The 15,571-nt window shown below is 38.7% G+C and overlaps 1 protein-coding gene across 1 annotated transcript in view; it reads right to left on the reverse strand.

Annotated features, from left to right (window-relative positions):
- Positions 1–3,684: 3,684 nt before the first annotated feature.
- The window catches only part of LOC122077297 (dnaJ homolog subfamily C GRV2-like), a 36,540-nt gene continuing 24,653 nt past the window's right edge, over positions 3,685–15,571 (reverse strand). The window contains exons 14-22 of the mRNA XM_042643205.1: positions 12,472–12,766; positions 11,821–12,270; positions 10,983–11,328; positions 10,552–10,895; positions 10,002–10,469; positions 9,676–9,800; positions 6,656–6,779; positions 6,216–6,284; positions 3,685–4,144 (exon numbers count right to left, since the gene is read on the reverse strand). Of these exons, the coding sequence (XP_042499139.1) occupies positions 3,980–4,144; positions 6,216–6,284; positions 6,656–6,779; positions 9,676–9,800; positions 10,002–10,469; positions 10,552–10,895; positions 10,983–11,328; positions 11,821–12,270; positions 12,472–12,766 (2,386 nt within the window). The 3' untranslated portion in view covers positions 3,685–3,979. The remainder of the gene's footprint in view (positions 4,145–6,215; positions 6,285–6,655; positions 6,780–9,675; positions 9,801–10,001; positions 10,470–10,551; positions 10,896–10,982; positions 11,329–11,820; positions 12,271–12,471; positions 12,767–15,571) is intronic.

The raw sequence follows: 15,571 nt of genomic DNA on the forward strand, positions 1-15,571 counted from the left end.
GTAATCAGAATTGTAATTGTACGTACATGTAAAGAACTCAAACGTGACAACGTTATGATAATACGATATGATCACAATGTAGCAATTGTCATTGATCAATGAGGAAATCCAACAATGTAAGCATTAAAATTAAATATTTGTATTAAAAGTGATAATATAACATTAATAGTTCTACTACATGTGATCAGGTTCTTTCAATGCATACCTCTTCTCTCTCTCTCTCTCTCTCTCTCTCTCTCTCTCTCTCTTTTAATATATATTTTTTAGAAATGCATGGCATACTTAAGAGGTTTGATTTAAGAGTGAAGTGAACAAATAGTGAAATGATTAAGGCATATCATGGATATTCAAAGAGTCAGGGGGGAAGTATAGCTGAACATCTGCTTGATTGGGAGAACCATAGGGTAGTCCAAATATAGGTTGAAATTTACGTACTGTTAGAAATTTATCATGTTAAATATTTCCCGACAGTAGCCATGGGCTACAAATGGATCAAGACAGTTAAATCGATTCATATCCATATGCATGAAAATATTAAAGAGTGTTCCAGTGCACTAGGTTCCTGCTATCGCAAGGTTTGAGAGGGACAAATGTACGTAGTTTAATCTTCTACTTTGCAAAAGAGGCTGAATTACTATCTTTTATGTTTCCTCTCTCGATTGCTAATAACATCTTAAAAATTCAAGTTTCCTTGAATAATGACATTTGGTGGTGCCATCTCTCTAAAAAAGATGTGCTTACCACTAAAGTGTTTGCCAGGTTTTTAACTTATAATGTCTCTACTAACCAGTTGGTCTCTCTCACAGGTATACTTGCTCATTTCTCTGCTCTCGCTGGTGGCGATTCTTTTGAAAACTCAAAATCCATAAAAAATTTAAGCTATTCTTTTGGAGAGTTGTTCATGATGGAATTATGACAAAAGATGTTGTGGGTAAATGGTTAGATGTGGACCAAACGCGTGGTTTGTGACACAATCAACAATAATCTTTATAGCATATTTCATATCCTACGAGTTTACTAAAAGGATATGGGCTGCTGGTCCTCTAGAAATCAAAACTAAATTCCTCTATGCCTCTTATTTCCAATCCCTTATTATGTATCTGTTTAACTCTATGTTTATACCTGTTGTTGATTAAGATAATTTTTCTAGCACTTTTATTATTAAAATGCTTCTTTCTATGGTCACATAGGAACCGGGTCATATATGCCAAGGCAAAACCAAACCCTCATTTGATCTTACAACTTGCACAAGAGTAGATCTCACACTTGGAATTGATAGCACAGGATTTCGTGCCTGACAACCATTATAAGAATACCAACATTCCTATCATACCAACCAATACGCCAACATTACTTATATGTTTGGCGGTCAATAACCTTAGGAAAAATATTTCTGGATGGACTCCTTGCATTATAAACGAAGGACAATGTGTCATTAAATGCCAATTATGTGATGACAAGACAAGCTTTGGAGGCAAAAGCTCGGAGCATACTCTATGGGCTGAAGCAGGCTTTAGACGAAGGATGGAGAATTGAAGAAATCTGGAATGACTCAAGGGAGAGTGAAGAACTAATTTTTGGGAGCACCAAATCATGTCCTTGGAGCTCTTTACCTCCACTTTTGGATGTATAATTGTCTGTACACACCTATTTTTTGTCTCATGGGTCACAACAGCCTAGTCCTACTCATGCATGATATAGCCACAATGGCTATGACTAATAGGCAGAGTCATCATTTAATCATAAATTAATTATCAAAATATTGCAGTTTTACTATGTATAACTCTAAGTATCGTTTTTTTCTTTACTTCCTTTTTTTTTTTTTTATTAGCACTTTCGTTGGTAGGTTTGAGCCAAAACTTTGTGTTGGGAACTTGGGAATGATGTCATAGATATCCAAAAAACATGGAACGTCACGATGTGGTACTTTTTTTTCCAAAATAAGCTGTTCAAGCTCCTATGAGTCACTCCAAACTTCCATGAAGTGGTCCTCTCGCCGAACCTCTGAGTCAGTATAATTACTTGGAGACTTATTTTTGTGATTTAAAAATAAATAAAAATTGAGAGTTATTTCAAAATGTTAATTTCCATTGAAGTTGAAGTTCCAAAAAGGAGCTTACCAAAAAAACACAGAAGTTCCAAAAAGGAGGAGCCACATATATAGTTTGCCAGACCATTGAATGTAGTTGTACAACTTAGGAAGTTGCCTCACTTGATAGCCGACCAGTGTTCAACCCAGAAAAGAAAACTAGCCAACCAGCATGAGGGGATTGGCGAATCATTTTAAAAATAGTCACCAATGTTTTGTTATTATTATTATTTCGTTCTCTTGTGGTTCCTTAAATCATGGGGTTACAGAATGCACACAGGAATCGGAAGCCAAGAGTCATTAAGGACTACAAAGCACCAAAGATCAAGGATGGCAAGAAGTAAAGGTTTAGTATGATTGTCATGATTCAAGGATGATGGACATCAGTAATGGCCTTGGGATATCTTCACTTTTCTATATGGTTTTCAGCTTATCAAATCCTTTTAATATGTAGTGTTTGTTAAAAATGATAGGAAGGCGATTTTAGTAGGCGAAAGATTAGCTAATAGCCGGAGTTGAAAACGGTACTGTGACGGTAGTTGATGACGTATTTAAATTTCTTTTTGACTAATTAAAATTTCAATTTTAATACAAAGAAACTCATCAATCATAGGAATAGTAAAAATATAAACCATTTGGTGATATTTGTGTGTAATTTTGAGAGAGAGAATCTTTCCATTTTTTTCTCTCTTTTAAGGGGGGTGGGGGATTGATCTCTTTTAATCTCCAAAGTTGGAGAAGTCAGGAAACTAATCAATTTTGGAGAAGTCCAAGAGAAGGTTTTTTTTTTTTTTTTTAACCCCACAATTGCATGAACCGAATCATACAAGGGTTCTGAAAGTAGTGAAGAGTACTAAACACCTCACATGAGTGGCCCCAAGGAAGTAAGATGAGTCTAACTTAGAACCACACGCTTATTGAGACGAAGGTCCCTTACCAACTTGACTACCTAAGTTATTCAAAGAGAAGTTCGAAGACCACGGTAGGCCACAAATATTAACATAAGTCTAACACAACAAACTCTTGTCAGCCCAGTGCTGGAGGTCAAGGAAATTGGTGACTGATGATAGGGGAGCCAACGACCGTAACTACAACGGTCCTAAGCTTCCCCCTTGCTTGCTTTGCAGAAGAGACTATTCCTGATTTTGAAACTATGACCAACATGTTGCAAAAGTACAACTTTACCATCAATCCAACAACCATTAATCCCAAATGGACTAATTATCAAATGACCATGTGATTGGACTAAGTGTAATTATTAAACTCCCACCCCTTATTGTACATTGTCAAAAATACCCTTCTCCATCTGATGTCCTTAGATGTAGAGATTCCCTCTAAGGGTGTAGGAAAACTTGAGTGTAGAAAAACTAAATTAAGCCACTATCTCTTGCACACCACCCGTAAGGCAGGCTACCCGAGAGGGTTCATCAAGAAAAGTGTCCATAAGACCCCACAATTTCAACCAAAAGAACCACACTGATCAGAATGTACACAACCAACCAACAGAGTCTTCCCAGGTTCACTTTATATGGAAAAACCAATAAACTACTCAACCACAAGAAAATGATTCTGTATGACTCGTTGAGACAAACAAATTCACCCAAAACCACCTCATTTATTTAGGAAAATTTATGTATATGATACACAAGCCACCTCAGGTACACTTTACATGGCAAAATCACTTTTTCCCGAATTTTTTTTTTCTTCCTATCCGAAGCCTATTAGGGACCAAAAATATAAAAGCAGAAGAATTAGTAAAGAAGAAAGAGAGAGGATGAGAATGTACAGCAGACTATACAAATAGGTATAGAGATGATGCTCGAATACTGTAAGGTTGTCAGGAGAGGATTTCTTCGTGATTTTCTATGGTTCCATTTGAGTCGGTATGCTCTAAGCAGGTGGTCTAACAATGGTTGGATGTGCTGGCGGAGCTGTAAGGGCATAAGTGAACCTAGATGAAGAATTCTCAATAAGACCTGCGACTCCGGCAGCAGCAGATTGAGCATTTGAAGGAAGAAAAAGGTCATGCTTCTGGTCCTTATAAGCACTCCAAACCTGCAATAAGAGGAAGACAACCACAGCTTAGGCATGTTGCTGTTCAGTAACAATGATGTTTCTCATATTAAATTAATCATATTTTCTCCAAAAACCCACCCCCACCCTCCAAAAAACAAAAATATAAATCATATTTTCTAATCTAAGAAGCAGGCAGATTCAGAAACCAATCCCCAAACTAGAAACAAATTGACACAAACAAAATAAAATATGACTTTTCTGGAATTTTCCGGCCCCCATAAGGAGGACTAAATCATAGCATCTACCCCCCTTCCTTTGATAAGATAACCTGCATAGTTGTTGGCAGACACAGAAATCCAATAGAATGGGTTCCTTTCAGAAGAACAGCCACATTGGATGGGCCAAAATTTATATCTAACCGATTATAACCAAAGAATCACGCTTTGACTAATAAGCTGCCAAAACCAAGCTAGTGGGAAAACCTCAGGCCCTGGAGAAGAGCTAATACCACTGCTCTCGCAACTCCTTGTCCACCGAGAGAGTACAGACTCGGATGAGTAAACCTGTCAACCTTTTACCTATATGGCACATCTCTGAAAAGGAAGCACTACCAGAGAGCCACCAAAGCATCTAATGAGTACTTGTGCAAAAAACAATCATATTAATGACTGTATTTTAAACATATTCAAATATTTCACATAAATATCCCTGAGATGCTCTTCCCACCCTTTGTACCATCAAGTCTAGGGAATTGTTTGTCATATGCTCTTGGATGTCTCCTCCCTAATATACTGCATACAACCGCCACAAGTTGAAACGTCCATACTAGCTTTCAACTCTCTCCAAGTGGCATAACAGTCCACATCTGACAAAAGCACAAATAGCCCCTGCAGCTGTCTAACTTGCTCGGACAAGAAATTCAACCAGACCACATCCATATCATAGCATTGCATGCAGAGAAGTTGAATCAAGTTGTTCTTTGAGGCCTCACATGTTAAACAAAGGTCTGAAAATTACTACCATCTCCTGTGCATCATATTCCAAGTGTCAACCATTTCATGGTTAATTCCCAGCAATAAGTCCATAACTTTAGGTGCTTTAGATTCCAAACTGGTTTATTAGGAAATTGGATTTCCCCGTACTCGTATCTAAGGTTCTGAAGAATCTGTTTAGTGAAAAAAGAATGTGAACTAAGATGGGCTTCCAGTCAACAAGCTATCCATTTCGTCCAGAAAAAAAAAAAAAAAAGCGCTATCCATGGATAGGAAGCAGCAGATTCTGAAGCAAAAGCAAAATTCTTGTCAGAAGAGTCGCACTAGATGTCCAACAACACATCTCTTTTATATCATAGTTTATAATACAAAACCATGAATCTTCTTTCCCAAGAAATTATCCATATATTCATCTCTCATTTCGTGTTTCTTCTCAGGTATCAAAAAAACATTTTCAACCTCCATCTCGTGGTGTGTGGACAAGCAACACTAGAAAAATTGTAAATACTCTTTAACATAACGACCCAAAGCATAACTTAAGTCCTCATATTACTTAACCCCCACCCCCCCCAAAAAAAAAAAAAAAAAAAAAAAGGTCCTCATATTTATTCTAGTCCTGGGTGAAGTTTAAGTTCTGATCAATAAGCAGCTACAAACATAAAAAATCTTGTTAGAGTGTATGTGTCGGATGGAGGTCTTTAGGTGTCCATAGACCTCCATACCATGAGATGGTGTGTAGTTTCCTATTGGGTTTAGGGTAGTTATTAGCTAAGTTAGAGTTAGCTTCATTTTTTGGTAATGCTTCATAGTTTCCTATTCATGTTATGTCTCTGTAATAGCTAGTCTATATATTGAATGAAGTGGGCAGTCCCAAGTCCCAAGTCCCAACCACAAGGTTCTGACTTAAGTTACAGCCACCTCTCTTTTTCTTCCACTTTCTTCCTTAGTGTTTACAAATCTCATTAGAATAAGTACTCCTATGATAGACAGCTTATAAATTTTGTCACGCACATAAGAACCTTTTACATGTACTACCAAAGAATGACTAGATAACCAGTCAACATTTATAGTTAATGAGAGCAAATGAATTCTAAGAAACAAACACAGGTCAAACTTACATCAGAAGAATTCAATATCTCACGGACTTTAGTACAATACGCTCCTTCAGTGGCAAATGCATGCAAAACCTGGATCAATGTATTCAAACATTAAACACTATCTCATAGAAGTCTCGAAAGAAAATTAAGAAATAACTGTCCAAAATCACGTTCCTCCACCCACCCCACCCCCAAAGAGAGAGAGAGAGAGAGAGAGAGAGAGAGAGAGAGCTAATCTAAGGGATTACCAGCAAGAATGAGCCAATCAATGAGATGTAGTAACCAGTAAAAACATAAATGTTACAAGTGAATATCAGATTGGTCTAGTTATATAGAACTGGAACAAAGTGTAAAGGGAAAAACAAAACCCTAAGAGATGAGCCCCTAACATTCTTTAAACCTGCATAGACCATAAGTTCTAAATCAAATTTAAAATTTCAATGGAGAGATGCTGAGAGTACCTCAATTGCAAGAACCCTTCCAACAGAAGCTTCAGATTCATTCCATTTCATTTGGGAGCAGAGCCCATTTCTTCCTCCAGCCCTCCAATCAAGAAGACCAAGAAGTACTTCAACAAGACCAACCCTGCAATATGAACACAATTTATTCCACTAGTATCATACTGGGAAATCATGCATATATTCAAATGGAGGAGACAGATAGACATATTGGCAGTGTCTGTATGGTGATAGGTGTACAGTACAATGTGTGGAGCTGATGTTATGGTTGGCAACATTATAACAGGTCTTCAGCATAGCATGGCAGTGTTCGATGAGGTGACAGTATTGATGATATGGCAAACTTGTTGATGTGTTGGCAGGCTTATGTGGCACGCATAATCAAGGATTAAAGTATCAGTATCGTTCATCGTATCGGTCGGCCAAAATTAAGATACGTATCGGAGGGTATCGTATCGGAGATACGCTAAAGATACTTACATAAATGATAGGAAACACTTTTTTATACACTTTTGCATAAAAAAATAGTTAAAAAAAGCTATATATAACATGTATTATGCATAAATAATAAATTGAGAGTATCGCAATAAGAATCCAAGGTCTGTAGTTGTCCCATAAATGTAAAATCCTTGTTCCCAACCTTGATTTCCACTTTAGTTAGAGAGAAAAATGGTTGGCAGCAACTTTGAAATAAAAACACTTCAAAAAATTATTTATTTATTTATTTTTTTAAAATTACCCATCTCGGCCATTTTATGACCGTATCAGTACGTATCGGTCGATACATACCGATACATATCGAAACGTACATTTCACTTCGATTTTGAATTTTCCATAGAGTACCGGTATGTATCGGTGAGTATCAGTACGTATCGGTGCCTATCGGTGTGTATCGTAAGATACATATCGATACAAAAGGGTTTTAAAAATTCCATGTATCGTATCGGTAAGGGCCGATATACAATACGGTACGATACAGACCAATACTTTAAACCTTGCGCATAATGGCATGCATGATGATATGCATGACAAGTCTTGACGATGTGTATGCATGATGTGGCATATGAAATGTATGCATAGTGTGGTATGAGGTGCATGCATGGGTGACATGTGCATGCAAGAAGAAGTGGCAACCTAGGTGTCACAAGGAGTGAGGTGGCAGCATGTGAGCGGGCTTGGCTCGGTGGCATCCATGCTGGTCACCAGCAGCCCAGCACATGGCCACGCAGCCCAGGCTGCAGGGCAACACAGCCATGCATAGGAAAGGACCACGCACGCAGCAACATGTCTGCAGAGGCCTCCGTGCGTGAGTGCCAGTGCCACAAGGCAGCAGGCTTGCAAAGGGTCTTTGGTTCAAAAACTAGCCAAGGCACCCCGACACTTGTCGATGAAATGCCCAATAGAAGGGCTTTTTGGAGGAAGCTCTCGAAAAGTCTCAGTTCTGAGACGCATTTTTTGACTCATCTCAAGTTCAAGAGGATGGAGGGCTGTCTGATCCGGATCCTCATATATCGGCTCAGGAGCACGCAGTATGTTGTTCGTTAGGCACGGAGTATATTCCATCGTGAGGTTAGTTATTCGTCAGGCATGTCGAAGCAGATGCGACATGTTGCACTATAGCTGATCGTCAATAGTGTGTTGCTAGGTGCGCCTGAGGAATTCCTTCGTAGTCATTCTTCGCGCAAAATCGTTCCTCTATCAGGAGCGATTAAAGGATCTGATGCCTCCATTTGATGCGTGGTGTTGAAGGAAGATCTAACGGTTCTCAGTCATGCTGCCAAGCCATGCTGGTGTGTCTTGCCACGAGATCTGTAAAGATTCCAAATGGACTCCATCTAAGCATCCCCCTTGGTGAATCTGATGGTCTAGGTTCAAATGAGCCCACATTAGGGTCTTCTTTAGCCTATTTTTTTGCAGTGGATTCCTGAGAGAGAGATTGTGAATACAATACTTGAGAGACCTTGTGAGCACCCCAAAACCCTGTTAATGGAGTTATTCATGGTTTTGATGATTGGGGATATTTGGGATGCTGGGGATTGATTGGACTGCAGAATTTGAGTCTCCAGGAAGCAGTGAAAGTTGGTGAAGGTGGAAAATTGTTGTGCCTCCAAGTGAAATGTAAGTCAGGTAATTCACTAAACAAATCCCAACTTGTAAAGCTGGGGTTGTGTAATTGTGTTGATTAACCTAGTTATGAGCTGTAAGGGTGGGACTTGTAATTTGATATTCAATTCGTGTCTTGTATGTATTTGATTGGGGTTGTAGCCCTAGGTTCTTGTATGATCAAGGACAGAAACAGGCGAGGACCTGAACTGTAGTAGCAGTTAAATTGGAGTGTATCGAGCAAATACGAAACCCTAGGGGTACTGCTCCGTGGATGTTGGCAAATTGCCGAACCACGTCTATTTGATGTTGTGTGCAATTGGTAGATATAGAAGAGTGTTGTTTGCAGAGTGGGTGTGCATTTCCTGGTAGAACTAGTCTGCCTAGCCATTCATGGTTGCAACTTGCAAGGCAGGAGTACATACGAATTTGTGATTGGTAATGGACAGCTACAGCCAATTTGTGTGTACAAGATATTGCAGTGTCACAGTGCCTACAGTGAGTTTGAAAGTGGATTTTAAAAGATACAGTCCCCCCCCCCCTCTGAGTGTTGAAGCCAGTTCAACAAGATAACAAATAATTACTTCCCCGGGGGGGGGGGGGGGTATCATATGATTTCTCAAATGTCACCTGGGTATGGCCAAAATCATCTACAGTCCCAGGTTTCATAGGCTCTAATTTATTTTGGTGTTAGCAATTCTGCTTATCCGAACATGAAAACCCAAAAATATATATATATATATATATATATATAGATTTACTGAAATATAGGGTAGAAAAGCTTCCAGTTTTAGTTCCTAGAAAAATAAGTTGCATTAGTTTTTAGAATATCCTAGCACAATTCTCTGAACTGCTTATGAAGTTAAGCCTAGACAAGTACTAATGCGTTGGTAAAAGATACTAGATATACAGTTACTCACTTCAGTCCTTGTGCAACAAGTGCATCCCTAGCTCGATTGCCAGCAACAACAACACGTTTTAGTGTCTCCAGAGCTAGTATATTGCCACCTTGCCACCCAATCGCTTTCATTAGCAATGGAACAACCTGGAAGCGTGACCAGAAGTTGAAGTTGTTAATTGAAAAACCACAAGTATGGTATGCCAAAAATGCTTCATATGCTTCAAATTTAAAAATAGGGGGGGGGGGGAGTTCTGATAGAAGCAAATTAACAATCAGAAAGGGAAAAATTATGGAAAGAAATTAATTGTAATGGCAACATCAGATGGTTTGATGTTCTGACTTTACCTGAGGGGTTCCTACACTTGTTGCTGCCATAGCTTCGGCACAAGTTGTACTACCTGCAAGTTGATGCAGTACACGTAGACAACTAAGACGTACACGTTCTTGTGGAGTTTGAGTGTTTGGAGGCTCTTGACCATCTTCATTTTCATAAATCTGATCCACGTGGTCACCATTCTTCACCTCCCCAGAAGCCATTGTTTCTCGCCTGCCTTCATAGGCCATCGCAGCTACGAGCTTGGGAACATATCCAAGGTACCCAACATGATCAGCAAGTGCAGGGTGTACTCGCAACAAAGACACCAGTGCAGCTGACAGAAGTAATGGGAGCTCAGGGTCAACAGCGTGCACATCGTAATGTGTAGCAGCAATAGCTGATACATACTGATCCAAAAGTCCTTCCAAGAATCTCTTTGGATTTCTCAAGGGAAACTTAGGGTCTTTAAGGAACAGTCTCACATAAATTCCCCCAACCTGCGTGACCATGGAGGTTTGAATTCAGATAAGAGCACGAAAGGCCCCTCAACTGTAATAAGGATTCGATTAAAAATCAAACCTGTGGCTCATCTCTCATTTCTTGTTGCCCAGATGCTTGCTCAGGTACATCCCAATCAACAACACGGCCTTTCATCTGTTCACGGTAAAGGTCTGCTGCCATTGTTGCAATCTGTGCAGACAAAGAAGTTGCCATTGCTGGTGTCCATACAAGTTCTGGTGTTTCTGTAGTTTGCTCAAGGGCAGCAACCACAGCTTCACCAGGTCCATCCCTGATAGCAGACACTAGGCCATCTGGAAGAAATCTTGCTAGTGTTATAGTCACTCGAGGCCCATGCATTGGCTGCCCAACAAGTTTACCCAACAAGGAGGCAGCCGCTGCCCTTTGTTGTAAAGGAACTTCTTCTGCATAGCATCAGCTTTATCATCAATATGAATTCATCCTCTCCATACATAGCCATGATAATACATTAACAAGGTTAGAAGCTTTACCTTGCAAAGGCAAAAGAAGCTCAAGAATATAAACTACACCACCATGCTTGGCAGCAGCCCATGCAAGTTCAGCTGTGCTTGCCAAGGCATAAAGTACATGCAGAGCCCCTTCCCGGCAAGTGGGGGCAGAATGCAGCATTTGAAATAAAAGGAGAAGACTCTCCCTATCCGCCACCATAGCCTCCAAGCAAGGAGCATATGTGGTCAATAGTGAAAGCACACTGAGTGAAAGTTGAGAGATATTGCTTTCTGGTGCAACAGGAAGAGAAAAGCACTCGAAAAGAGGTACTAGCTGTTCATTAGAAGAAAATATGGAAGCCAAATTTGGGTTGCTTGTCAATAAATTCTGCAAGCAGAAACGAAAATGTCAATTTGAGAGAGAGAAAAGCACAAGCCAAAAATAGGATGTAAGTGAATTAAGAGTAAATGCACCAGTATCTAAATTTGTATTTGATTATCACTTCTGCTATGTGAATTCAATCCGATATGTGATAGATATTTTAATTGCGTAGTCAATATTATATCAACCATAGATCCAGTTGAATTCAATTAATTTTACAATATACAAATATTAATAAAAATAATACTAAATTACTTCTACATTATGTGAAATGTTAAGGAAAAGTAGAACATATATATCAAAACATAGTAATTATAGATTATTAAATAATTACCTATAACGTTAACTTACAATCAGAGCACATTTTTTTAAGCAAATAGATAAACAAATTCATAAACACATCTGATTATCAGGATAAAATATCCAAATAAACAGATACAAATCCAAATCAAATTTGGATCGTTGACTACCCATTTTCATCTCCAGCCAGAAATATACCTGAAGAGAGGTCAATCCGATTTGAAGGTTCATAACAAGTTCAATATCCTCTTTGCCAGCAACTTCTGCATCAGAGATTTTATCATCAAGATTCTGCTGTTCATTAATGGCTCCATCAACTGTACCATTTTGATGTTCAGATGACTCAACGAGTACATCATTGTTATCAGATTTTGTCTGACCATCATCTTTACCATATCGATTGTGCATTAGGCCAGACATAAAATCAAGGAGTGCGACACAAAAAGCTTCTGGCTCGCTTATCTCAAAAGCAGGCTGATCATTATATACCCTCAGGTAAACATTTCCAACATGGAGTTCTTTTGATAGAGCTTCGTATGTAAAAGAACGAGACTCTTTCAAGTCATATGAACCATCAGGACCCAGACTAGCACGCTGCTGGTCCACAAATTTCAGAAGTTCTGCTCGCGTTGAAGAATTCCAAATAATCTGCACAAATAAGCAAAATGGAATTTCATAAAACATCTCATTGAATCTGGAAAGACACACACACACACACAGGATTTATGGTTATACAGGTAGCTGAGTAAAATTAATGAATTAAGAGCAATCTCAAAAGACATGAAAAAATTAAAATTCAATGTCTAAAATACAGTATGCAACCATTACATAGAGAGTCCTTGCATTTACCTCTGGGGACTCCATGTTTGTGTTTAAACTGGTCAAAAGATCCTTGGGCAACTGATCTTTTAACATTTTGGCAAGTTTAGGAGTCAAAAGAGCTCTAAGGGCATCGGCTGCAGCATCATTATAGGGTGTCAAAGTTCCATCAGCACACAAACCGCTGAGTCTTGAGAGGGCTTTAGATGCTCGGATAGCATGCATGTTTTTAGCAATTTGCACAATAGCACCAACACCATGTGCTTCTGTCATATCAGCCTCCTCAGCTGTTGAGTCATACTGGAGCAGCAATGGTAAAAGGTACCTGATGGGGTGAAAACCAAGAAAATGTGAGAGGACACATAATATACCATATTGCAAAATCATAATGTTAAAAACCGGACTGGATGGCTGTATCTGGTTAGAGAGAAACCACTTAATTTTTTTGCTCATTCTGGACATAGAACTGCCACAGATTAGAACCAGAATCAAACCTCCTGGTTTGAGAAAACCAGTCAGTTTGGTTCAATGGTCCCCTAGGTAAAAATCGAATATTATATTGTTCTATGGAAATTTGTAGTAGTAATCTACCATTAAAACAAGTGCCTAACTCTGCCGCAATTAATTCTCAACTTTATGATCTATTTCGTTACTGTTTTTGTCTTTTGTTTCCCGTAACTTTTTCCTTTTCTCCTCTTTGGCTCTTTATTCTTTCTTGGATCCATGTAGCCGACCCCATTAAGTTGGAATAAGGCTTTGTTGTTGTTATTTTTGTTGGTGTTGTTTTTTTGTTCGATGCCTGGTTCAGTTATAAAAACCATGTGCAGAATCATGAGATAAGACATCACACATCATCATGTACGAAAAGTTGGAGAGGCCAAGGTTAAAGAAGCCTTTAGAAGATGAGAGTAGGTAAGACGCCAGGTCAAGATGAGGTCCCAATTGAAATGTGTAGAAGAGCTTGGGACTATGTGGGTTATCTTGGCTAACTAAGCTATTTAACAAGATTATGAGTACAACGAAAATGCCAAATAAATGGAGGAGAAGCATTGTAGTTCTAACATAAAAAAATAAAGGTGATATCCAGAGCTGCAATAACAATAAAGGCATAAACTAATGAGTCATGCTATGAAATTATAGGAGAAGGCTATTGAAGCCCACCTAAGAAGAGAAACTATTATCTCGGAGAACCAATGAGGTTTTATGCCAAGTAGATCCAAGATGAGGTTCTGTGGTGTATGTTTTTTGCTGACGATATTGTTTGGGTGGATGAGACAGTAGCAAGGTTTAACGATAAGTTGGAGTTATGGAGATTTACCTAGGAAGCAAGAGGTTTTAAGATAAGTAGAACGAAGACGGAGTATATACCATATAGTGTGGAACTTTAGCTGAACTAGGACATATAACAAAGTGGTGAAATTTAAGGAGAGAGATACCGCAAAGTGATTATTTTAAATATCCAAGATCAACCATAATAAGCAACGAAGATGATATTAAGGAAGATGTTTCTCAAAAAATTAAAGTATGATGGATGAAGTGGAGAGGTGCATCTAGAGTGTTGTGTACAACTCAACTCAACTCAACCTTACCTTATCCCAACTAAATGGGGTCGGAGTGTTGTGTGACTGGCGTATTCCTTTATGCCCCGTTTGTTTGACGGATAAAAAGGGCTGGGAAATTTGTGAAGGTGAGTCCCATATGTTGTGGGTTGACTTGACAAGGAAAGGGAAGGAAAAGGAAATAGTGGAATAATATGTAATTTTTTTAGTGGGGTGGAATTCTATGGGAAGGAGAGGAAATGGAGGTGGGGAGGGATTCCATGAGAAAGAGAGGATATGATGGAGAGAGCAAGTGTCAAAACAACTTTTCCATTAAATCCTACCAATTTTGGCAAGACTTTGGAAGCGAGTGGGATGGACAAAGTTAAGTACCACATTAGCAGACAACAATTATTGCATTAAATGACCTTGCCTAGTAAGTTTCCCACCCCCGTTATCCAAACACTCATATTTGTGGTACTTTGTGGGAAAACAAGAACAATCCAACCCTTTTTACTTCTGTCAAACAAATATGGCCTTAAAATTTGAAGGAAATTTCTACAAGGCAATCGTAAGACCGGCTATGATGTATGGAGAAGTCAAGAAGCGTAATATAGATAAACTGAGTGTAGCAGAGATAAGGATGTTAAGATGGATGTGTGGGAAAACTAGGAGAGATGTAGTAAGGAATAACCGGATTAGAGCTGATTTGGGAGTTGCCACAGTTAAGAGAAAGCTTCGAGAAAGTCTTTTAAGGTGATATGGCCATGTTGGCATATTCAATAGAGGCCTTGGGATGCCCCAGTAAGGAGGAGTGATCAGATTCAGATGGAAGGAGTTGAAAGAGCAAGTGGCAAGCCTAAAATGATCATAGGAGTAGTAAGGAAAGACATGGAATCTAGGTCCTGACTCTCTAGTATGACCTCAAATAGAGTTGTTTGGAGGGTAAAGTTCAATGTAGCTGACCCCATTCAGGTGGGATTCCTGAGGTGTTGCTTTGTTTCTTTCATTTTTACCTTATTTTTATTTTACCCTCTCATGGATCCACATAGTTGACCCAATTTAGCTGGGAAAAGGCTGAGTTGTTGTTGTTATGCAAAATCGTGAGGTCCAAAATGATGTACCAATCAATGACCACCCCAACATTTTATAATTAACATGCTTCAAGAAAACTTAAGGGAGAAAAAGAAAAAATGTTTAGTTTTAATGATGGATTTAATAATCAGACAAACAAATTAGATGGCAAAAGGGAAAAAAAAGAAGTAAAGAAAGCATTATAAAAGAAAAGGAGTAGCAGATACATGACAAACTAATCCAAAACCAATATATGCCTGCAAGAAAATCTGATTCAGCTACTTTAGAGAATAAAGAATGTAATAGAATGAAGAAATCCAACCCAAATTCATCCCAAAGGAGTCAACGTAAGAATGTATATTCTCACTAAGGGGAAAATAATGTTCGTGAAAAAAATTCTCTTCTTTTTTTTTTTCTTGGGGGGAAAGGGGTGTTGGTTTGGAGTGTTCAACTCTTGGTCCCTTCTTTCTTGCTTTCTTTTTCAATATTCTGTGCTTATATATAAAAAGAGGGGAAAA

Source organism: Macadamia integrifolia, chromosome 4 (genome assembly GCF_013358625.1).
Source record: "Macadamia integrifolia cultivar HAES 741 chromosome 4, SCU_Mint_v3, whole genome shotgun sequence".
NCBI lineage: Eukaryota > Viridiplantae > Streptophyta > Magnoliopsida > Proteales > Proteaceae > Macadamia > Macadamia integrifolia.